Below are 26330 nucleotides of genomic sequence, written 5' to 3'. Positions count from 1 at the left end.
CCTCACAGGGTAATAATATTGACACCTATCGACTAAACATCTCTTCAAGGCAGAGTAGAGTGTGGCCGTGGGGTTCATTGCACATAGCAATTTTATCCACCGTAATATTTCTCTGCAATCACTCGCTTCCTGAATAATTGCATAATTAACAAAAATCTCAAATTCTGAGCATTAAGTTCCAATATTATTCCTGTAAAAAAGCTCACGGGACGATTTTTAAATACGTTTTAGTATTTTGTAGAGCTATGACATTTTGTCCTGATCCTCAGTCGACAGGCGAATTTCACAAGTAACAACAATTTGGTGCTTTTTATGAGCACTACGAATTTCTGAAACTTATATATCAGTAATAATTATTCAGCCAGTATTTTTTTAAGAAAAAAAATGGTTTATTTACACTCCGATATATTCTGAATTTGGTGTGAAAGAGGATTATCTACATCACATCTTCACTCACAGTTAATCTGCCTTTGACTTATTAATAAGAATTAAAAATTAAAATCGTTTTAGTCTCATGAGTGAACAGTGAAACAGTTAACGGTGGGATAATCACCCACGAGATAGATGAATGAGTAATTAAAGCATTATTAACTCTAGATGATCTTCGCAATAAGAAAATGAGTGGGGTTTTATATTCTCCGACGTTTTGGGGGTGGAGTGTCACGAGGACTGGTCGATGCCTTACTCGCATTATCAATACTTTGTCGTGTCGGTCTCTTTGGCACTCGCTTGGGGGTCTCTCTGCTGGAATCTGAGTCTTTACGTTCTTTCTTCAATGAGAGAGCTGTTGGAGAAATGAATAATTGTATATCAATGACAGATTTCGCTCAAAATTAATAAGATTTCAGAGAATGGTAGGAGTAGAATAGTACACTAGAAGAAAATATAATTTTGTCAATTGAATCTTCTTCTCATAGGAATTTAAAAGGGATTTTCCAATGGAAATTTCAGGAGGCAAAAGAGTCCAAAACTCAGAAGGTAAAATCCTCTGGATTAATTGAAATTATCATTGCATTAAGCCATTTTACACTGATTGATAGAAAATATGAAAATTAACGATCACTCAAGGAATATTGACCGAGTGTCCTCTTTGCTGCGAGAAAAAGGTTTTGACTTCCAGAATTGCCGGTGCATTGTCGCAAAATACAGAAACCGGTTGAAGAATATTTTGTTAATTTTTGGAAGTACACGTAATTTTCTATTTCCAATTTAAAACCACGAATATAAATCAAAACTATGTTTTCTCTCTTTAATTAAACTTCTATTGGCGACTTGTTCACCAAAAAAGATATTTGAAGTATTATTTACCTGACGGCAACTCTTCCACATCCTCCTTCCCTTTTCCTCGGCCCTTCGGAATTTTATTATCCCTCTTGACGTCCTTCGGCTCCCTCAGCTTTTCTTTCTTCACCTCTGACTCCTTCACAACCTTCTTTAGGTCCTCTTTCTTCTTGTCAACCTCCTTCGGAGTTTTCTGATCCCTCACGACAATCTCCTTCTTTGGTGTCTCTTTCACCTCCTTTTCCTTCTTCATTTCCTTAATTTTCTCCTTAACGTCCTTGGGCTTCGTGTCAGTCTCTTCTTTCTGTTTGTTTTTTATGAGCTCCAGAAACTCTGACTCTGGGAGAGCGAAATCCATTTCACTGCTGGGGAAGGGGAGATCTTCAGTGTCGTCCTTTTTTCAAAGAAATTAACAATGAAATTATAAAATGGAAAATTATATGTATCGAATCAACTAAATCATGAACTGCAGCGACAAAAGGTATTTTTTCAAATCTGTTTCGCGTCAAACAATATGATTGCCAATTAAAAATGATCAAACACTCAAACGAAATTCTCATTATTTAAACATTATCCAGAAAAAATGAAAAAAAAATACGTTACTCTTGTCACTGCTGACAATTGAAAAAAGTAGTCAAGGAATTACCCAGACCATTCTGGATTTCACTTACCAGGGCCACTAAGTCATACATCGTCTCCAGGTGATCCCAAATGGCCTTGAATGAGACGTCCTTGTTTATGGCAGCACGAAACTTCTCCCAGATGCAGACCATATGAAAGTATTTGTTAACACCTGTTTCACATGACAAAAAATGTTTAAAAAGGGATGTTATTGTCAATAACCTAAATACCTGACGAGAAGTAATCCTTGAAACTTCACATAGAAAATAATTTGTATTACGTACCGACTGGTTTGTGGCCGTTCATCGCAAAGAACAGTTGAACCTCGTTCTCAACATTCCAATCAATTTCCTCGTTGGAATCTCCCTGTTTTTCTTTGACAGCCATTCTCTCAACGGCTTCTCGTTGCATCAAAATATATGAACACACTGAAATGTACACATGTACATGTGCATATTACAAAAATAGTTCAACGACAATGACAAGCATTAGAACTTTAACATTGTAGAGAGAAGTCTCGGGGTAAGATAAATTTAGTTCCTCTTATTAATTAGTAGATGGCGAGAGGATGCTGACTCAGTCGAGGCCCCGTGCACTGCGTTATCGACCGAGCCAGCCACCAATAATCGTGTGACTTTAGTAATTACGAGCATAATTATAATCGTTTGAAGGACTTCTACTGGTATATGTTAGTGGAAAATTAATGTTTGATCAGTGGTCGTTCCTATAAATTAATAATAATGTAGGGTATTCGTAAGTAGCGACCTCTGTGTAGTGCAGACGGAATGCCAAAGGGTATTTACCGATGGAACGATACATAAGAATGAGCGGTACAATATGAAACTCGATCATTTTCGATTTTATCCTAAAATCCTAGTGGGGGCAGAAACGTGAACTCGGGAGAGCACCCTATGAAGGTCCCGGGTGCGAATCCCGGCCTGTAATATTCATTTATATCGAGAATAATCCTGGTTCCCTTTCTCTGTAGTCGGACAATCCTATCCAACAATTTTCTATGACTTAACAATATATGGAACGTTATAAAAAATTCCGGTCTTACATCTGAAAAATACAGAACGTTTTATGATTTTGCTTTTTCATATCGCAGTACGTTTACATGACTATATTCTAGCAGTATTTCATTCAGTAATAATTTGTCTAGGAATAATTTGTTCAATAGCATCTACGCACAATATTCTGACCCATAATATGTAGAGGTGTGATCCCCTCCCCCTGCCCGGGAGGCAAGTCCCATTTTGCGCCTACGTCGAGACCCAAAATTGCGTTCTAAATACGGGAACTAAAATAAAGGCCCCACACCTGCGTTTATCACGTCCCAGGTTGGAAATATACAACTGAAACCGTCAACTATTAAGAAAATAAACATAAAGTTGGCGGCCAAAGGACCCATTAACTGTCGCCCAACTTAATGACACAGGATTTTAAGTTCCAACGCTGTTGACAATGTAACTAAAATTGAAAAAAAAAATCTTAAGCTGTATAATACCACAAAAAACAATAGGGAAATTTGACTAATAGCGATGTTGCATTTGAACAAGATCTATTGGCACAACCCCCCAAAATAGGGCGGAAAGAGCCGGAATTTAGAAAAAAGGGACACGTCTTAAGTGACAAAATATTTTCTGATTCATCCCCATGAAAAAAATGTTCTTAAAAATTTTTGGTGACAACCCTGAAGAGACTATTCAACGAATAAATAATGCAGTACAACTAACGACTTCCTCCGTCCTTGCAAACAATTCAAGCGCTGACTTTCCCCACCTCCACCGTAAATATCTCATATTCATTTTGCCAATGGTCCAGCAATACTCCGGAGTTATCAGTCACACTAGAGAGCCCCTGGAATAAATAACAGACCAACACATAACTAAACGATTCGAATGGATAACCCGAGATGAGGAGATGAAAATCTCAGTCAATGTATATTGTCGGTGGACCGACGAAGGGAGGAACGAGGGAGGGAAGACATACGGCAAAGTGGAGAGGGAAAACCGTAAGCGTGTAAAGAGATAGTGGTCGCTGACCCGTTTGGAACGTTGACTCCATGTAGTCAGTCCCCTCTCCCTCTCTTATTTTTTTACCTTCATCGTTTCCCCTTCTGCGGAGGTCTTACCTCACATTTACCGCAGAGAAGTTACCTTATGCCTTCACCCATTCTGTTGACCAACCGACGGCGCCTTCCTAGCTGTCCTCGACCATCTGCATCATCAACTATTTTCGGATTATTCCCGTGATTTTTAAAGTGAAACGTCTTGACTTCACAAAAGGTTGCGTTGAGCGTTTAACGCTTGGGTGGAGGGGGAACAGCGATGAACGGTCAACGTCAGTCGAGAGGAGACGAGCGAGAGAGAAGATAAATAGATACGATTATATATATGTATATTACCGGGAAATATGGGGCATATACATTACATAAATTACATATATCCCTGGTAGGAGATGAGGAATGGCCAACAGTGGGCCAAGACTCGCCCAGTGTTGGCCAACGCTGGCTTACCCTCGGCTGACTGTCGGCCATTCCTCATCTCCTACTAGGGATGTAGCATATATATATAGGGGTATACAGAATTTTTGGTTGATTTACATATATTTGAAGAAATAAATCTCGTATATGTCTGGGATGTGGAATTTTGTGATGGAAAACACGCGAAATATATCAGTTCAGGTCTTTACGATTTATTCCCTTTCCACCCTTCAACCCCCTGTACCGTATTCACCGAAGGATGAGGGAAAACCTCGCCCGGGGAAAAACCTGTCCCCCCGAATCGACATTTCAGCCCCTCACTAGGACTCGATACTCTCGTTTAGCATTCGTTGTGACCTCAGTCAATTTGGAACTCAAATGCGAGGATTGAATGACTCGATCGATTAGTCGATCAGCCAGAAAGGACATAAACGAGAACAGTCACCTCCTTGTTATATAGGCTCCGTCCTCTGATTCCATCCTACCAATAAACAATCAAGTTCGAAGAGTCATTGAGACTTCCCGAACATCCACTCGTTCATTTCCTAAAGACGTAATTCCTGATAAGAATATTAATTATTCTATTTAAAAGATTATTTTTGAATATTGTACCATTGTTTGACAAGAATATTTGAGGGGATGGGGGTTCCGTATTTCAATCAAATGATACAATTTAGTTTACAATGAATGATTTATTTGGCAGACTAAATATCAGTGTCTATTACCCATGAGGATAATAAATTAATTGTTATTAATCACTTAATTATTTTTTGGGGAAGCTTGAGGTGTATGTAGTTGTATTGATTGATTTTATTTATAATGAATTATTTATTGGACGGTATTAATACTAATAGATGTTCTCCATGGGAACTCCAAACTAATTGTTATTTAATGATTGATTACGAATTAATTTGTAGTCGGTCTCACCCCCTCCCTTTGGTACGTCGCGACGTCAGGGTACGTCAACGTCGTATTTATCCCGAATGGTACATTGCCGCCATCTATCGGAACCCACAGGCTGAAAGTCCTTTACATTGAATTAATAATCTTCTGAGTTTTAAATGGCCCTCATTAATTAATAATAAACCTTAAAATAATGGCCTTCATGTTTTTAATCCTGTTCATGCTTTTTTCCCAAAAAAATGCATTTACACGTTCTGCATATGAGTAAAGTCATTCAAGACGACAAAAAACTGAGAAAAACAGATAATTTTTCCATAAAATTAATTTTTCGATGAATCAATATTTCAAATTAATCGATATTTTGAAAGCTCTTGGAGAAATCAATCAATATTGGAATATCGTTTCAGAGTATTATCGATACTCTCGTATCGACAATTTTTTTATTTTCTAGATATTCTCGTCACTCGGCCAACTTCGACCGAACCAAAGATTTGCGATGCAAAATACCACATAAGAGAGAAAAAAAGGAAAAACTTATTTTCACATTCTTGTCTCGACTGTTCTGCATTCACCGACGTTTCCGAGCCATTGGTACCATATAAATACGAGCGTAAATATCATAATGACACAGGAGAAATCCAATGTAATGATACGTCTCACCGATAAACTGAATTTTCCTCCAATTTTCCGTGCGCCAATGAATTTTGCAAAATTGTAGGAGAAAAAATATGCGGATATCGGTAATTTCCGAGGAAATTATAGCATCGTAAATTGATATTTCATCCCTTCCTTCTCCTCTCCTGGATGAGAGTATCCAACGATCGACCGGTGGAACTGCTTGTTGGTCGAAGTCTATAGGGACAGGAGAGAGGAACGAGATTGACGGATATAATTCGCCAAAGTTGCTCAACCGTAAACGACCTCATCGGTTCCGCGACAATAGCCATCCTTGTCACGTCACGTTCCTATTGCCCAGGCAACACCGGCTATTCAAATTTCTTTATCTACCTCAGTACATAATAAAGATAGGATAATATATACGCTAAAAATGAAGGAAGAAATCTGTCTGTAGTTGCAGATTTTTTGCGATTATTTACCATGTTCTGTGTATATGTTCTGAGATCTTTCACTACAACATTTACCATTATAATTTCTTTATTTTACACGAAGAAGAAACGTCTGTACTCCACGGATCTCTCTAGAAGACTAAAAACTAATCAATAATAAAAAAACTCTCCTTTCCTTTTTCTATGGAATTATTGTTTATGTTTATCTTTATGTAAATTGAGTGGAAACTCTGAAGCCTTCTACATCGATTCATTTTTCTAACAGTTATTATTTCTAAAAATAATTCTCCGAATATACCTAGATACCCTAATGTCGCTCATATTCAATTGCTTAATTATCACAGTATGATGAATTATCGACATTTACACCGAGGAAAATACTTCAACAATAGCTGTGTGAAGTTGCCACCCCACTTTCACCGATTGAAGAAATTTGACTGCATATTCGAATCACATTGACGCCCAGAGGAGTCTAGTAACAATTTTTTCGCGTCTAGTTAGACCATTAAGCCAGAACTCATGTTTTTAAGACCCTAATGAATAAAATATGAAGAAAATAGTTTCCTAATAATCAATGGATTATCCAGTTGTGAAAACGTGACCTTCACATTCCGGAGTATTTTTTCCCATTTCTACCAATTTTCCCATTCACACGGGTTCCCTTAAGGCAATCAAATTTCATACCTCATCTCCAACCCTCTATTGAAAATCATTCCTAATAGCCTCTCCCCCCTCCCGCTCCACTCTCCGCGCCCTAATCAGGTGGTCTAAAGGTGGTCGTCATGACACAGGTGAAATTACCCCCGACAGATGTATTTTACCCCTGAACGACCGACCCATGTAATTCCAACGAAACTCAACATTGTCTTCTTCCACTCTGAAGTCAGTTTTCTTTTCGACGAGAAACTTGAGGAAACGAATGAGAATGGAATAAAAACCGAATAAAATGCATACACCATAACTGTTCTGCCTTCGATGGATTCTCAGCTACTGCGATGCGCCAGACACCTGTTGTATACAATTTACCGGGGTTTTGGAATAGACTGAGTAAAAAAAAAAAGTTTATGGAGGGGGACTCCGATGCCCTTTTCGCCCATAACGTACGGTACACTGCACATACTGTATTTTCTCCATCGAGCCAAGGGGCTGGAAGTAAGTTTAAGGTGATGGAGACTGCTGCTAGAAATTGTGTTGTGAATGTTATGTAGAAACAAAGTTGGAACTGAGTCTAGGAAGACACGCGATAGCGTATCGGCCAAGTTGCTATGTCGAGAGGTGCCAGGGAGATGGCCAAGTCTATGGTCCTGAAATATACTATTCCCTATCCCATAGTCCATGTACCATTTCATATTGTCTTTGAATGAATTCCCACGTGATGAAATACCTCGTTCTGAAATATTACTCTACTATAGCTTTACTATACCATATACTACTACTACTATTATACTGTACTATACTACTACTACGACTACTACTATACTACTTAGCTATAACTCTACTCAATTTACTACACTATGCTTATACTATTACTATTATTCTACTTTACTATACTATACTTTACTATATCTTTGCAACTACTGATGTCATTGAGTCTCAGTTTCAAACTGTTCTACCTAATTTTCGAGCAAAGCCGGAGAGTCAAACGACTGTAAACCGTCATTCATCAACAAAAACGAGAATAAAACTATGTTGGTCGAGGTCATATGATTATTTTCGTTCTATTCTAATAAAAATCATTATGACGAATAAAGTAAATATCGAATTTGAAAAAAAAATCGAAAGCAGTGGCATGGTTAACCTGTCGCGGCACGCCCACAGCCCCTACTTTGCGTGTTTTTATAGTAGTATGCGTGCGGCGTCGTGCTTCACTTAAGGCGCATTAATGCCGAAATGAACTCTCCACTTGTCTTACGCCGACACTTCTGGTGAGCTCCAAGATGCGATGCATTAAGGGAAATTTCGGGCATTTATTTATTGAAAAGAAAAATGATTGGCAACATTATATTTCCTTTTCTACATTTAATTTTCAGATTCAACAGATTTTTTTTCCGAATGCGAATGTGCTCCCAAGAAATCGAGACGATCAATTCTTTTGAATTTATCGCTCTCGCGTAGTTTTATTCTCATCCGGATTTTATAACAATCGCAAGAAAATACAGTCAGGCAAAATTGCATGGCAATCATGATGTCGATGTAATCGTTGCCGATATAAAAAAATCTTATCAACATTATTTGCAATTTTCTAGCGCAAGAATTACATAAATGACAAAAAAATCAGTGAAATTCACGTCGAAGTGGCCCATGTGACAAAGTCACGGACTTTTCGGCTCCTCTTTATGTTTGGTTTCATAACTAACCACTTGAATAGCCACTCAGTCGGGTGAAACGTGTACGTTATGTCAGTGGTTCGAATAAAGGAAGCCAAGATATAAATGTGTGAAAAAGAAATAAAAATAAAGATGAAAGCAGGAATGTGAAGGTACCTTTCAGACAGACATCACGATACGATTGCGTCTGGATTTTTGTTGGGATTTATTCTCACGGAGGTTATTCAATAAAAAAAAATCATTCATGTCTGGTAAACCGATGAATGAAAACCTGTACTGAATGTAAAATAGTTAATTACTTTATTTCAAAGAAATAACAATGAGCAAAGGTGATTTTATTGATCGTCAACGTGGGAAATAATAATGAAGTTTTCGAACGAGAACATGATATATTCCACTAATTAATAATAGAACATTATGCATCAAGTGCGGTAAAGATTTTCTGTCAAGTATGAGAATTGGAAAACGAACTACAAACAAATTTTCTCTTCGGGTCGAGCGGAAAATCTGCAATATATTTTTCGCACAGAATTTTACATTTCTTAGTGCGTAAAAGTTCTGTAAAAATTATCCAATAGTTCGGTAATGGTGTAAGGTTTTAGCTGCTCGGTAAAAATTACCGGACTGTTCAGTCAAATTTTTCGACTACTCAATAAAAGTTGTATTCTCTTTTGAGAAAAGTGACCTCGCTATTAGACAATTCCTTGTTAACGGGCAGATAAGTTCTAACAGTCGATAAATTCAAGCAGTCGATAAATTTTACTGACCGATATGGTCATTTTCCCACACTGTTACACACGCGAATAGAACGAACATTTTGTAATTAATACCACGTGCCTGCATAAAATTTGCGCAACAGCAATATAAAATTTGAAGGTCTATCATTTTTTATTTTTGTTTAAATGAAAAATTGATAGGAATATTTTAAAAATTCTTATCTAGCTCAGTTTATTTCATATTGTGCCTTTGTTCATTTTTTACTGTACCGCACAGCAATTTTTCGTTAACTCATTGTGACTGGTTAACGACGATCCCCGAGTATATCCGAGTATTGTTCGACTCCGTCATGGAACCGGTCGCGTCAGCCATTTCGCGTCCATCTTCTCGTCACCCATTAGACTTCGAATTTTTACGAGGTCAAAATCGAAGTTCTCCTAAGCTGATGAAGAAATTTTGATTGAGAGTATGGTAATTATTCTCGTATGGTAATTATTCTCGGATCTGCAGGTTGCGCCGAGATTGTAAGGTGGCATACAGTAGAGAGACGTAAAAAACTACAACAATATAACTTTAAAAATAAATAAAATTAGGAATGTGTGGTTTATCCGACTATAACTACATTATTTTGTTTTCAAATCCATAAAACTGTGCGTCATTCAAGTTTAGAATTATCATTTTATTGGCCGAATAGTTTACCTACATCGGCGCCAGTTGTGCCGATGATCTTCCCAAGGTTTTACTTCCTTGACTTTCAGATAGCAAAAGATGGAACGAAGTGATGAAAAATTATAGCGTTGGATAATCAAAAGTTGTCAGATCATTTTCGAGAGAAGATTGGTCAATGCATGATTAATTTATTTGCTGCGTCAATGGTATCAATTATTTCTTAACACTGAACTGTTTATATGATGTATTTTGCAACCTGATCATAAAATATAAGCAACACTGTCGCAATCTTTTGAGTGCTACACAAGGTTAAATCGTGATTAATTTAAGTCAATAATTAATTGCATGATGGGATGAGAACTTCAAAAGTTTGGCTCGTGTATATCGTATTTTATGGATTATGCCAGCCAGTACACACTTTTGAAAAAGTAAAACTATTAATTTTCATAAGTTTTTTCGAATATTTACCGTCAGGCGGAGTAATACCCTGAAAGTAATACAGTTTCATCGGGTGACGGAAAAAATATCCTCCGAGAAAATATCCAGGAAAAAATATCCTCCCGGTCATTGATATCATCCCCTTTGCCCTTCTCTCTTCGGGCCAACCAAACCCCCCTCTCCCTTTTTTATGTACTAATGCAGACGGGTTCTGTGACAGACCAACAGCGCGAGTCCAACGGCGCAGCGCCCCTGACGGGGTGGCGGCCCGTCTGGGGGGTTGGGCCCAAAATAAAACCAAAATTATTAATTTATATTTTTAAAAACTGTGAATGCGGTAAATAATTTAATAAAAATAAATCTTTTTTTATCGAAAATTTTCATTTGAAATCAAAATATGTTTGAAATAAATTAAAGAATGAAAAATTAAAATTTATCTTGGGGGTATTTTTTCGGGGATATTTTTCCTGGGATTCGTATAGAAAAATTATGAATTAATATCAATTGTTATTATTCCTATACGGATTAAAAAAATTAAAGATAAAAAAAAAATGATCAATCGAAAGAGTGTGAAGAGCCTATGGGCTACTTTTTCTGGGCTATTATTTCTAGATCTATTTTTTCATAGGTTATTTCTTCTGCCCCCAAAAGGTTGAAATACTTAGAGTTAAATTGACCTCCAGTGGAAGCTTTGACGTTCCATTAGAAAGGTAAAATGGATTCAACGACAACAAAGAAACAAAAATATTCATTTTACCAAATAACCTTTAAGAAATCAGTGAAAGGGCAACAAATAGCTGCGATCGTTCGATTAGAATGAAAATTTCTGTCCCGTAAAGTAAACAAGACGTTAAATATCATTAGACAACGCTTTCATTGACGGCGCGAACAGCTGAAAATAAATACTAGACGATGTACAACTCACACTCAAGGTGTTCTCGTAATGATAATAAATACCGGTGTGATAACCTTTGGGACACAAAATATTATTCTACCGACATCCAATCGCCGAGAGAAATAGGGTAGGGGATATGAAAAAAAAAGATTTTTCCAGTGTTTTTAACATAAAGTACAATCGCCATCGATTTGCTCTAGGTTTATCTACCTCACCAGGTCTTGTTGCAGAAGAGAGAGGGAAAGAACCTCGCGAGCAAATAATGATACATTCTAGGCTAGCCTCGGGTCTTTTAGCTAGAAACTCTCGATTCCTCCAGTCTCTATCGATAAATCTGCTACAGCCAGAGGTGAATACACTTTCAATGTTGACAAAAACTGATCTCATTCGCTCAAAAACAAGGCAAATCATTAAATATTAATAATGTCGGGTATTTTCTCGGATATTAGGATAGTTTTATTTTTGTTAATTTAATATTGAATAATGAGTTTTCTCTAGAGAATTAATTATTTTGGGAGAAAGTCACAATGCGGAATATAAACTACTGAAAAAATGAATAGTGAAGGATATTTTTAAGGCTCGAGGTGTCGCACAATGGACGTCGCGTCACTATATTTTGTATTTTTAAGATGATTTGGTAATTTTGTGAACTATAAATGGACAATTCAGGAATCCGTGTTCCGGTGTTTCGTCTTGATATTAAATATTATTATAATGTTTTATCCAGGGCTAGTAAGGGATTATGTCCACTTATAGGTCAGAAAAAAGATTTTTTTTGTGATTTTTTTTGTGAAAAGGCTTTTTATTAAAGAAATTCATAAAAAAATGTACATATAGCGAATTGATTGTATTTTAAGAGCTCGTGATGCATTTCCAAAAATATTGGGTTCCGTTGTTCCTGCAGTAGATCTAGAGGACCTTCGCAAGAAGGTCTGGTGGTGAGTAAGATACTTCTGATGCAAATTATTGGAAATAAAAAAAACTAAAGGATTTATTTCTAAGATAGATGAATATAGGTAATAATCGATGGTATAGTAAAAATTTAAATTTTTTATAAATAAGCGGCTTCCAAATATGTAGTTTTTTTTTTTTAATTCACTTTTTAAAGTGGCTTAAAAAATCGAAATTATTGTGCGAATCCTTATTCCTTCGATTATTGCTTGACAAAAGTATTTAAGATCGTGTGAAAATTTCAAACCCATTGATACAGCCGTTTTGTAGAAATTGTCCTCTCCGACTCTGAAAACACCGTTTCGGGAAAAATGCATTTAAAGTGTTGGGAATCGTTTTATGCTACGCTGCGCCTACTTTCAAGCGCTCGGAGACATCGTTAAGAGTACGCTAATTTCTCCGAAACTATTCGCCGGATTAATGTGAAGTTTTCGGAGAATATTTTCAAATATATGTCCATTCAAATGCATACAATAAAAAAAAACATTTTTTTCAAAATTGCAAGTGAGCCCTTTAGAGGCCTTTAAGATGACTGTCGTAACCAAGGGCTTTACTGCATGTTCCATCATAGACAGATTGAAAGGGAGGAGTTCGAAGGGGGATGCGTAACAATAATATCTACTGGCATCACCTCGAATTTTTCCTTAATTAACTATTTTATGGTGTGCAAATCACGGTGTAGGAATCATAATAAGTAAGCCTCGAGCTAATTGTCGCGAGCCCACACTGTTGGCGTGACGGTCGGGCCAACGATAAAAACAATAATAGAACCAGTCTTGGAAATAATTGCGTGGTCATTTGTAGGAAAACAACCATTAGGTCAACAGTAGTTACATCCATTGGGCGATCTGAGAACTCCGTCGTCGGGCCGGCGTTATCATCCTGTCAACCCTGGCGAGACGTGGGCCGTACGCGGACAGAAATTTCAAGTAAAAATTAGACTTTCAGGGGGCGAAGGGAGGGACGAGGGTGAGTTTTACCTGAAAAATTAGCCTCCCAGTTCTAATTTTTCAGGGGACTCCATCCCCTGCCCATGTTCCAATCCATGGATTGGAGTTCCATTAGGAACAATTGGTGGGCTCACTTTTATTAACAAAATTTATAATTAATTCAAAACGATCTAAGTTTTGCTAGAACCATGATTCGGGCTCATATTCTTCCCATCTGCAGCGTATAATCTGGGAGGGAAACAGTAATTTAGAGCTTGTGAAATTTTCTATCGCACGAAGTGGAGATGTTATAGCAAAAAATGTGTAGTTAATTAATAATAAATTTAACAGCTGATTTTGGCGTAACTTATGCCAAAATATGAGCGATCGTTCCGCCGAGTTGGGAACGGAATGGCTCTGAGTCACGTGATGCGCAATGAATTCATCGGATCACGTGACTCGGGACCGGTACTCCAAAACGATTTGTTAAGAAGAGCACTTAAACCTTTTAATAACTTCAAAGATTATCAAAAACTACCCAATTCTTTTAGAAAATTATATCGCACTTGGATTCGGAAGCTTTTCTTCAATTAAATTATCGTTTTTGTTTTTCAAAAAACATAAGTTGAAATATATATACGATCCGGTCTGACCCTTTCGAGATTTTCCAATGGACCTTTTGTTCTTACTATTAGGGCAGAGGGTCCTTCAGGACTTTTTTTCTGCGAATCGTCTCATCTATAAATGTCGATGAATACCGTATACTCGAATATATTTCATACGTGAGCATACGCTAGAATCACTTTGGAAAATAAATATATCTCATACACGAATTGATATGATGTGATAGATGAAAATATTTTTTGGAAGGTATTTCTCCGAGGCAGAGATTTTCAGGTAGTTCAAGTTCAGTTCCAACATTACAGTTATGTTCAACGCCCTAATTATTATGCTAACAACCTAATTACCATGCTAACGACCTAATTACCATAAAAATCCTTTATTATTCCCGAATTTTCTGAACTTTCTTAGGTGAAACAATTCAGAACACCCCCGATGTTAGAAAACGCCATTAAATCATCATCCACATTCATTAATTAACTAACAATGCTAGTAAGTTACAATTCTCATTCCTGGAATTGCATTTCCCTCAGTTATCACTTCCTGCGCAGGGAAATATTTACCTGAATATCATCCAAAAATTTTGGCAACTTCCCAGACTCCTGATACCCAAAAAAAACCCTTTGGCAGATTTTCGCAAGATAATTATCATTTACAAAAATTTTTGCAAGTGTTTTCAGATATTTTCGAACTTAAAATTCATGACATATTCTAGAAAAGCCATCTACTCCTAAAATTCCCCCAGAAAATCGTTTCCGGTCACCGGAGAGATCCTCTGAAGATCTGATGATCTCTGGAACATCTTCGGCAGACAAAAATATTTTTCTTAATTCATAAATATCTCACATATTCTCACCCAAAAAAATAATTTTCTTCTCAGTCTCCCTCCATTCAGAAATCGCCTATATCACTAAAATCAATCGATTCCAAAAATCGCGGAGCCAATCAATCGACAATTGACAACTCCTGCCCATATTTCCCGAAAATCCCTCAATCACCTGAAGTCCACCCCATAAATCCTGAGAATATTCTCACCCAACGTAACCGAAATTCTCTACAAGTGTAGACACAGAATGATTTCACCCCCCCCCCCCTCCTGTCCCCTTCTCTGCCCCATCAGAAAGTGGGGTACAAACCACTGAAGAGAACCGGACGGTAACCGGTGAGTGGAGGGTCTGCGCACCTGGTTGCGCACAACGAAAAACCGTACAAACACACCTAAAACCACTGCACAACTACAAAAGAAAATAAGTAGTAATACAAGGCCCACCTTTCCCATGGATACCTACCTGATCACCATTTCCAACGCTGTCTCGAGAATTTCCTCTGCCCCCTCGTCCTGAAAATTCTCTGAAATAAAAGAAAAAAAAATAATAATATGAGACAAACAATCGCATTGACATTAGTGTTAGCAGCGATTGAATTTGAATGAAATGTGTGCGCTCATGAGGTGAAGTTAAGAGCCCCCTCTGGCCCCTGTGGGGCACCAATACACACACAAACCCACCAGGTAACCTACGTCAAACGACAACGACAGAGTGACAGAGAAACGGAATCGGACGAATGGCAAACGACGCCGCAGTCGCCAGGTGAGCCAACGGCAGTGCGCGGCGATCTCTCGGCAGCTCGTGTTACAAAACTACATTTTCTCATTTATTTACTAATAAATAAACCGCGTTGATAGTTAATAAGTTGATATCGATAGTTGAGGAAGGTGAATCGACTTCGGTGTAACGTGTGCAGTGACATTTTTTGAGTAAATCTGTGATTTATGAAATTTAATCGGAAAAATTTGGAAAATGGTGCATTAAGTACAGTTATTTCATGAGCAACAAGTGTTGGGTGCTTGAATTTACGGTGTGCTAACTCCATAACCTCAATTGATTTTAACGTATTCGGGGGGGAAATTAATTGTTCGCGAGTGAAATGAGAGTGACGAGTTGAGGAAATATCGGTACAACGGAGAGTGGAAGTTTCACCGACGGCCTGGATTCGAGAGATATACGGATTCCTGCGCGTTATCATCTGTGATTATATTTTAGGTGTTGATTTTTTTTTTTTGTTGTTCCTGGGTTTTTAGGAGTTGTTTATTTGGCGAGTGAATCACGTGAAGTTTAGTAGATCGGGGAGCGGTGGGGCTCGGCGCTGGTGCGCCTGGAGGGCGAGATTTGAGGTGTTTTTTGGATTTTTGGGGAGTTCGACAGGAAGATGCAGATGATGGGGGAAAAGGGCCCGACGCATCTTGTCGCGCTGTATGTGGCGACCGCTGGACTTCAGGGTAATGCACTGGGGAGTGATGAGGAGGAGATTATTTTGATGGTGTATGTGCTTATTGATGCGCTGCAAAATAAGGTGAGTCGGGTTTTTGTTTTTATTTTTTGAGGGATTGGGAATGCAGAGAGAGAAAAGTACATGAAAATTAGTGGACTTTTCTCCGATGGGGAAGGGATTAGAACATAGAAGAAAATTTGTGGCTATTACTCCAATTTTTCTGCCCTTTTTTAGTTTCTCGTGTGACTTTTTCGAGACTCTCGTGATTTAAATTTTAAAAATTTAATGCGAAGAAAAAATTTTTTTTGTTTTTTTCTTCAATTTAATTTTGAATTTATTTCAACGCTTCCGATGTGTCATTTTAATTTTATTTTTTAACGAATATTTAGTGGAACTGGAAATCGAAATTAACTTTGTAGCATTAACTGCTCGAAATGAACTTTTTTGAGTTATTGGAGACTTAAAGAATTTTCTCAATATTTTCCGCGAGAAACTCCAGTCATTTTTAATGCGTCAGAAATCCAGAGAAATTTTAAATAATTTTAATATTGAAAATTCCACATGGAATTGAAAATTAGACAGACCTACAAATTTCTGTTTAATTGTTGAAACAGAATTATGAATTTTCCGATTTCATTGAAAATTCAAAGTAATTTAATACCGAATATTTATATTAGACTGGAAATTTAAATGAATTTAGAAATTCTCATTTTCCTGCCATATAAAATTCTAGAATTTCTTTTGATTTAGTAAAGTAAACTTCAATAATTTCTATTCATTGACATAAATTAACACGATCTGCGTACAGATTCGAATTAATTCATGTTTTCCAAAATTGATTTTGTAACGATCAATCAACATTGTTATTGAAATGACATTACCCATGACTGAAAAATTGATAACGACAGGCTGTTGATGTTATCAGATTAAGATGTGGTTTGTACAAATCGTTGTTGAGTTGCAGTCGATTGTTTACGCGATTACCGATTACTCAAAGAATCATCAATAATGGCAATGAAATCAGGGATTGACAAGTATGTGTCAATGTCATCTTCATCAAATCGATCCATAATGAACTCTTTTATTTCTTTTTATGTTGAGCAATCCAACGTTCGGACATAACTTTCCAAAGTTCACGTAAAAAATTGTAAAATTTTTGGCAATCTCTCATTCGCAGTTTTTTAAATATATTTATTATATATTTTTATATATTTCCTTTTTGAAAAATCAGGTGCATTTCATGGAATCAGTGTTCATACTGACATGATAAGGAAAATTATAATTTAATATGAAAGTACTAGATGTCGGCGACATATCAGTGGTTTAAATGTTAGGAAATGTCAGCATAACGTTATCTGTGAATATAATTCAATATTAAAATCCATTTGTTGTAAATTTTGAAAGGGGAATATTCCATCAAAGATTTCCTGTTAAATTTAACTTGAATTCAAATGAGAATTAAGGGCCAACTATAAAGCTTCTAGTAGTGCACCGTCATGCACTTTTTATATGAAAAAATATTTATCTTTATACAATTAAGGTCTTAACTGAGGATGTTGGTTGCTTATTCATGTTAATTTATGGTTCGATAACCTGCTGACGGAAGCTGGGTGAGACCGGCTGAACTTCCAATAAATACTGATTAAGTTTCAGTTCTAGACTGTTTAAACTTCCATTTCATTCTAATTAAATCAGAGTTAAAGCTTGAGAGCATTTGAATGTTTTCAAAATTTTCATGACATTTCAAATGATGAGAGTATTATATATTATGACAGGAGAAATAAGTAAAGGACGAGAATAGTGAGATAATGAATAATGAAGAGAACTTACTGTGAAGTAAATTTTTTACCAAACATAACTATATTTATTTGCTGAAAAAATACAATCATCCACTTGTTTTATGGTCTTTGGAGAAAGTTTTAAGAGCCAAGTGGTTATAGATTTTTTTGTGAAATTTGATGAATGTTTTGGGATCTATGGGAGTAAAGGGGTCTCAGGTGAGAAGAATGCGATGGACATAAAAGTTTGTAAACAAAAATTTTGCTACATTTGTTAAGGCTCGAGATATTCCATGAAATTAAAATATAATGAGTTGATAACTGATTAACTTTTTTTTCTTTCTTCCTATAGATGAAGTTTTTTATTTATCAATCGCATAAATTCTCACCTGATTGAAAAATTTGTTCAAAAGCAGAGAATGTTGTAGAATTTTTTCTATTTTTCTTGGATTTTAAATGTTTATCGAGACCAAATTTTGAAATGAAATTTAAATGGATTAGTTTGTAATCCATAAAAATAGGCATTCCCTTCTGAATAGAAGAATTGTAATTCTTCAGATATAAATTTTTTATTTTTCGTATTCCATGATCCCAGTCATATTCCAAACGTCCAACGGTGGAATTTTTATTGGAAGTTTTTTTTATAAATCTACACGAAGAAAAGGTTCCATCAAAATTATATCTAAGTTCCGTGATTCGTAAACGTGAATGAAGGTCCGATAAAAATTACGGAACGTCTAGTAAAGAGTACAAAGGCGACGTAAATAATGCGCAGTCTGTTATATAATTTTTACAGAGCGTACCATAATTTTAACTGGATCGTTGGTAATTTTTATTGAATTATTTCTCTTCATGTAGATGTTGTCAAGACCTGTCGATTATTATTAATAATAATTCAAGTCATCTATGTCATTTTTAAACTATGGAAATTTTTGGCAAAAAATAAAAAAAAAGTTATTGATTTATTTCCAATAATAAACATTTTCGATTTCTATTTGTAATCACAAGAAAAATATTCATATTCACGTGAGGTAGTGGTTCAAATTTTGGGTTTTTAATTTGAAAAAAAAAAAACTAGCAGAATAATTGTATGGTGAAATACTGATCAGTCTAAATGCACTCGAATGTTCGGTATTTTTTTGTAAGTTTTCAATAATCTCTTAAATTACCATAAATGCAGAGCCAGTTTAATTCATCATCTCCGAAGAGACGGATTACGTTTATCTCATTAAAGAATTACCAGAGATTTTCTAATCCACAGGAAATCGGAGATTTTTGTTATTGGGAATGCAAAAGAACTGCTACAAAAATAGTTATGACAACAATTTTGTCATCCCCATCAGATCCCGACACATTCATTGATAAATGAACAAACTGATAAATAATCAAAATGGATTTAAGATCTTAAAGGCATGACCGGAGAGTCTTTAACGCAAGTGGGTTATGCTATTTCATAGGTTCTGTATAGTTTTTTTCATAATAAATTATCAATATCCTTCGAAATGGATATTTTGCCTATTTTTTTTGTGTGCCCTAATCATTGTGTCATTTGCTTTTATCAAGTTGCTCCTGGTCCCTTTCGATTAGGCGCCTGTCTCTTCTAACCCTTCCCTAATGATCGTCTGATCCTTTTTGGTAGGGTGGATTGAAAAAATTTGTTTATCAATTGGGAAGCATTGATGAAATATCATTGCGAATTTAACAACATGCAACTTTGTTATTCTAGAACATCATATCTAAAAAATGATTAAGAAGAACTTTTGGAGCGACTGTTCGTTTAAAAAAGTCCAGGAAACCCAAAAATTATTGAACCCATCAAATCAATCGATGTAGCTATCGCAATAATTTTTCAATGGAGAGAGAGAGAGAGAGTAGCACTGAACACTGGAATTGTTAGTTATGACTGGATTTATAAAACGATAGTATCAGAAGAATTTTAAGATTTTTTTTGTCATGACGAATGGAAGTCAAAAGTTTTGAAAATGTTTTTGATACTATCTTTTAAATTAAAGAATCTTTTATACTTCAGAATTGTTTCACTTTGTTCGTTATCCGTCACATCGTAAATACTTTAGTTCATTTAATCGCTTCGCTATTGAATCCATGAAATCTGTTTTCATCTTTATTTCAACTGTATCGAAAAATTCAGTTCAAATTAAAAGGCAGACAGAATAAGATGTCTCGCTGACAGCACGTTTTCATCAAGGGTAAACAATACTTATTCATTAAACCGTTCGAATTCATTAAGAATGGATGACATTCCATGTGTCATCCTGCAAAGTCAGTGAAACATCAGCTTCTTGCGGGACGAATATTTCTTGAGATATTTCCGGAGGAGATGGTGCGGTTTCCGAGTCCAATGGACTTTCCAGGAAACTAGAGGAATAAGCAAAGTCGATACGCTCTGAATCGTTGAGGTTTTTCTACTCGCGTGTAAGCGAGTCTTTCAACATTGGGAATTGTAATCCCAAGAATTACCCGGTGTTGACCTTGGTAGCATGTAATGTGGCGAGGAATAATAACACTGCTTTCGGGGCATTAATTCGCAGTGTCACGAAATGATGATATCATCGTGAGACACGATTAGCTGGATTTCTGAATGATTGGATTATGATTAATTTCGAAGTCATATTGATTTTAATTTTTAGATTATTTCGAGTATCTGAACTTTGGATGTCCCTGATGTTTTCTCTCGTCGGATGAAAATCGAAAGTGTATCGATGGTCCAACAGTCGAACTCTATTGACGATAAATTACTTTAAGATTAATGGAAAATGACGGAAAGTTCTTGATAAATAAGGTGCCTGTTCCGTAATCTGTCAGTCAATACAATATTCGGTAAAAATTACGGAATATTGGACTTTTCTAAAAGTCCAATATAAAAGGAAAATATTGTTTTGGTACTATTGAAGGAACTATTTATTTGACTTTTACTCATTTCTCTCAGTGTATTAACCCATTCCGGCACCATCGTGGTCCCCACTCTAGCACCACGTCCAATGCGGTGAGAGTGGGGATGACGCACTCAGGCACGAATGCTGAGACACCGTTCAAAATCTATGGGATCTTGTGGTTAGGGTGAGAAAACCTCCAATAACTCATTCAATTTTTTTATTACACATATATTGTAAAGAATTACGGGACTGTTCACGCTCTTCGCCTGCCCTATTCAAATTTCCCGCCTCGAAAACACTGACCAATGAGGAAAAAATCTTACGCATGAAGTTAGCGAATGTCTTACGTGGCCAACTTAATTTATGCACTTGTCCTTTATTGAATCGGATTTTTGAGGATCAACCGACTCTTTTTTTGAAGCGGTACTTCTTGATGATAATAAACAAAAATAGCGGTAGTTTTTGATGATAATCTACAAAAATAGGAAACATTATTGAGAATTGATCTGCCATTTTTGAGAGCATTCGGCAAATTGAATGGGTGGGATAGTTCGCTTACAATGTTTTAGTTATTTTAGAAAAACAAAGTTGAATTGAATACCTGATGCACATTTTTCTTTTTGGGAAAGGAACCATAAGGTTTTGTGGATGATTAATGAGATTTCCGATACAACAAGAGCAACCAACGAGGGTGGCCGAAGTGGTCAAATCCCTCGGCCGAACGACGTGACCCGTAGGCCCGGGTTCGAGTCCGGCTCAGGGCATTGGAATTTTTAATCTTTCGAAAACCTTCGAACGGAAATTTACCCCAAGAATTATCAAGAAATCTCATTTCCCGATGAAGTTCGGTTGATGGACGTCGTATCGGCCAAGATTTTCCATTGTTTTCCTCGGTCCCCAGGAGAGTCGGTACCTGGCGGAAAGCTCTTGGGGTAAATGCGACACGGTTGGAGCGGAAATCGGCCTGTGATACCACAACATACAATGTAAAAAGCTGAGTAAGGCATCCGTGGAATAAACTGAATAACATAAATAAATAAATACAGGAAAGAGGCAATAGACTCGATTCGAAGGACCGAGATTTACTCCGCAATATTGCCATTAGTTCTTATTTCTAATTTAATTAAAGAATGTGAAAAGCCGAGTAGGCTATACATGGCAATCTATAAAATAGAATAAAAGATTCTATGGTGGCAATAGACTCACCTGTGATAAGGTCGAAACTAAATTTTCAAATTGTGATTTTCTGATAAAAAAATTCATTCGGGGCAATAAAAATTTCAACGCACCCCCAAAGTGCTGTACCCTTCCACAGTAGATACGCTCCTGGTAGCTAGTATGGTCAGACTCTCCAACGCACTAACACTCGGCCATAACTGCACACGACTGTGTTCGGGGCACCAATTGGCTCTTGCCCCTTCATGTTTCCACCGATACGTTTCGTGACTTTGGTGCCGGAACGGGTTAGGGTAAAATTGCTCGGCATTTCTGGAAAATTATCAGGGAAATTCCGGAAAAATTCGCGTTCAAAAGAATAAAGTTTTCAGTGTTAGAAAATGCGATGCAGATTTTCTTCGAAAGTTTCTTTGACGGGGGTGAATATGAGGTACTCATGTAGGGTTTGCCGAGGTTTGCAAGATCATTGGGCCCAGATCGGCTGGCCGATCATCGGGCCCCCGATCGAAGGCCGTTCTTTGGCCGATGATATCCCTTGAAGCATTGGAACTTCGGTTAACGGTCATTCATTGGCCCTTGAAACTTTTCGCGAACCATCGGGGACCCCATTGAAGGTGGTTTTATGGCCACTCATGGATAATCATAAGAATGGAAATTTACAAACGGAGGATATCGATTTTGTTTTTTATTATTTTTAGGCTTGTTTGGTTGGCCAAATATTTTTAATTTGACCAACTTTGGAACAATTTCAAGAAAGAGTAAATGTATATTGTACATATATGACGATATATGCACATATGTGTACTTGACCAATTACATAAATCCATCGAAAAGTTGAGAATGATATGGAAAGAGGACCAATAAAAGGATATTATTTATATGGGCAATTTCAATATGGAAATATTAAGAATTTCTGGATAGCCGAGTGGGAAGGGCGTTAGGGCTCATAATGGTAAGGTCGGGCGTTCAAATCCGGTTGGAGTGTCCAGTCGTATTTAGACTTCCAAATCACGTTGTCAGGGTTGAAATCGATAAAGATGAGTAAAATAGTGGCGCAAATTATTAAAAAAAATTATGTTGTCTTCCTTAATTTCAACATTAATTGTTGGGAAATCGACTGCCAATGGTTTATCGTATAAATGTCTCCATTAGGCTATTTCTACGTCTATAAGTAATAAACTGTAATTAATTATTAATAGATAATTGAGCATAATGTTATCGATTTTGTTTCATTGGTCGAATTCATTGGACAACTGAGTAATAACCACCTGCTCAACGTTTAAGATCTTTCAAAATGGCGGTGTCTTGGTTCAAAAGTCAGTAGTTTCCAGAAAAATCGAAAATTTCTAAAAATTTCATAATCTTCTGAAAAAAATTGCTGTTTTAGAAACTTTTTGAGTTTGAGTACGAATTTTCGATGATCGATCCTCATTCGAGATTCGTGGTGGTTCTTCTTTATAGATATCAGCATGAGGACTAGCATAATAAGGCGCGCTTTATGAACATAAACATAAATTATTGTCATAAATCGATTAAAAACAATCGATTTTGGAATCTCGAAATTCGATAATACCGCATCTTCTCTTTCAGTTTACTATCGCCATCGTGATCGCGACTTTGATACGTATTTTGCATTCACTCCACTAATCGATTATCGATTATAAAATGATCGATCATGACTGTTACACAATCGCTTATCTCCCTCAAATCCGCCATGTTTGATTAGTGACCCGTGTCGCATTTTATATAGAAATGGATAGTTACAATGGCCGCTGGCCAGCCGGCTGTTGGCTATGTCACTTCCCATGTTCCTCATGCTTCGATTCTGCCCACCATTTTCGATCAGTTGATTTCAGGCGCCATTTTGATGACCGGAAATTTCTCCCTTCCTGCACAATGACACAGTCATAAACGAAAAAAAAATCATAGCTCTGAAACGGCTCTTCGAAAAGCCGAAAAAAATTGCGAAATAGTCTTTCCCCCCTCCCCTCGTAGAAAAAGTGGAGATCAATCGTTCGTGTAGCGAAATCGTTGCATTTCTTTCAACATATTGATGTTTGAATTTTACTTGTGGAAGTAATCGTTTCAGTAATTATCGTTCGATGCGTGATCTCTCTCGAACGGCCGAAAAAAATTGAGAAAACCTTTTTAGAGAATTGCTTATCCATTGAGTTTGTTCCGTAGCCGAGTTATACAACTTTCTGCAAATACCTAACCCCTTATTTAGTTTTTTTTTACTTTCCACATTTCTGCAAAATTACTTGTGTGCCCATCCTGGTTGGTCTTGTCGGCGAATGCAAATACGGGTGAATTTGAATGTTTTGCAAGAGACTCAGCTTGAATTTCTGGCCGAGTCAACGGTCAAAAGGTCAAACCTGGGGAAGTACCGTTAGTCGGCTCTGCACGGACGCCACGATTTTTCTTTCACTCCGCCGTACGAGACACGTTGTTCAACCTGCCGTTGTAGTTTTCATTTCACTTTACTACGATTCATAAATCAATATTATGCAATAACTTCGGTTCTTCGATTCCAGTCACTATTTGTTTAAATTTAATGGATCGATGATGATGATGATGATGATAAATCAAAAATGAGAATTAAAATGAGGAGAGAATTAGTGTCGACGGGGCAATTTTCCCCTGTGAATTTTTTGAAGTTCTTTGACGTTTATTTTGAACCCTTATGTGCACTCCTCACCCCTAATTTGAGGAGTGGGGCGCCATTTGTGTTATTCAAGGGCTAACGAAGACATAATTATGAGAAAAAGTTTGACTCTTTTTATCTTCCTCCGGTGAGTTTATGGGCGTCAAGAGAACTTTAATTACATTATTGATTTTCTGTAGATAAATGAAATTTCAGAAAAGCCGTACAGTTTTTGGTGATTGAAACTGCTTTGTATCCACGGTCCATTTTGCCACGACCTGCCGTATTTATATTTTTGATAGTACTGACGAGTAGACAAACTCAGAGGTGACAAGACCAAAATTTATTTACTATTTATGATTTATGAACATTATTCAGCTCATGACCAATAATAATTAGACTTCCAGTGGATTCATCAGGGTATTTATCAATCGTTTCAAGTACACGGAGAGAAAAATTCTTGAAAAATTACGTACCTGTTCCGTAATCTGTCAGTAAAAATAGTATTCAGTAAAAATTACGGGACAGTTACGCATTTTTTCACTGAACATTCCAAATTTTTTTGGAATGTTTGGGACTTTTTCCGGAAAGTTCACAGAAAAAGAGTGTAACTTTTCCGTAATTTTTACCGAATATTGTTTTGCCTGGCAGATTACGGAATAAGCACGTTATTTTTCAAAAATTATCCCCTCCGGAAATGACACTTTTTGTTCTTCTCGCTGGAAAATGTTAACTCGAAATTCACTGATAAAAGTTTTCCAAAGATGCCAAGAAAAGTTATTGATTCGGGGAACCCTGGGGATACATTTCGGAAAAGTTCCCCCCCCCCATTTAATTTCCCACCAATCGAAATGTGCAAAGAATTATTAATCATCATTCAAAATTGCTTAAAAACGTGCCCCAAAAGACGCAATGAATAATTTTCCGTTCACGTAATGTTAGAATAAACAAAATTAATTAAAAAAAATCATATCAAACACTAAAAATTAACTGAAAAGGAGTTTCAACAGACTCACAAAAAGAAGATTGATTCGGTTTAACTTCATAGCTACTTTTTCATACGTCTCGAATCCACAACTGGAATGCAGGAAACCGTTATCATTTAGTTTTCAAGCGTAATACCCTCAAGGATATTGTGAAGATGTTATCGGACGAATTTTCGGAACGTTTGGTAAAACGTTTTGTTCCTGATTTCAGCTCTCGAAGGAGGACTTCGTTGACCGATTTTTTAATTTTGTAATTTTTTATTGCTGAAAGTTTATGGTATGTAAAGAAATTACGTATCAATTTCAAGGTCACGCTTGTCAGATACTTGATTGCTTGATTTTTGGTGATTAATCTTCTACAAACAAATTCTTGAAAAGTTTTTTTATAACTGAATTGAACGACTCGGTGACGTCATATATTTTACATTAACTAATTAAATAGTTAATTAATTAATAACCAGTAATTTGTTTCTGAGTTGTGCAAACTCCTGACATATATCAGGTTTCTAAAATATTTCGAGGGGTTATCCGACTCTCCTGATGGCTCCAATGGAATACACTTATACTTACAAGTTCAATTTATTACTCAATTAATTCATCAACAATAATTTGCGTCTTTCCGACTATTTGTGAGCTACACAAATTTCATGTGATTCTTGCGCCTGCATTCTCTGATG

General features: G+C 36.6%; 2 protein-coding genes across 3 annotated transcripts in view; one reads left to right on the top strand and one right to left on the bottom strand.

Moving 5' to 3' along the window:
- Window positions 1-367: 367 nt before the first annotated feature.
- On the bottom strand, window positions 368-2378 carry LOC135161569 (MRG/MORF4L-binding protein). Its single transcript, XM_064119265.1, has 4 exons — window positions 2187-2378; window positions 1953-2074; window positions 1309-1675; window positions 368-784 (listed from the first exon to the last, which is right to left on the bottom strand). Exons 1-4 carry the CDS (start codon window positions 2311-2313, stop codon window positions 630-632), a joined length of 771 nt encoding a protein of 256 aa, XP_063975335.1. The 5' UTR covers window positions 2314-2378; the 3' UTR covers window positions 368-629.
- Window positions 2379-15463: 13085 nt separating this feature from the next.
- Window positions 15464-26330, top strand: part of LOC135161663 (RNA-binding protein fusilli) — a 52798-nt gene continuing 41931 nt past the window's right edge. The window contains exon 1 of one of the 2 annotated variants that reach the window (XM_064119429.1): window positions 15464-16256. In XM_064119429.1, coding sequence (XP_063975499.1) covers window positions 16113-16256 — 144 coding nt within the window. In that variant the 5' untranslated portion in view covers window positions 15464-16112. The remainder of the gene's footprint in view (window positions 16257-26330) is intronic. The other variant, XM_064119428.1, reaches the window with a different exon arrangement.

The sequence above is a fragment of the Diachasmimorpha longicaudata genome, chromosome 4, assembly GCF_034640455.1.
Source record: "Diachasmimorpha longicaudata isolate KC_UGA_2023 chromosome 4, iyDiaLong2, whole genome shotgun sequence".
NCBI classification, from domain to species: domain Eukaryota; kingdom Metazoa; phylum Arthropoda; class Insecta; order Hymenoptera; family Braconidae; genus Diachasmimorpha; species Diachasmimorpha longicaudata.
The sequence above is the reverse complement of the archived record's forward strand: the minus strand, read 5'-3'. Positions and strand labels throughout refer to the sequence as shown.

Coding starts and splice junctions, on each gene's coding strand:
- LOC135161569 (XM_064119265.1), bottom strand. CDS start 2,313: ATGCAACGAGAAGCCGTTGAGAGAATGGCTGTCAAAGAAAAACAGGGA. Junction 2,075..2,186: donor GAACGGCCACAAACCAGTCG/GTACGTAATACA, acceptor CATGTGAAACAG/GTGTTAACAAATACTTTCAT. Junction 785..1,308: donor TGTGGAAGAGTTGCCGTCAG/GTAAATAATACT, acceptor TTTCTCCAACAG/CTCTCTCATTGAAGAAAGAA.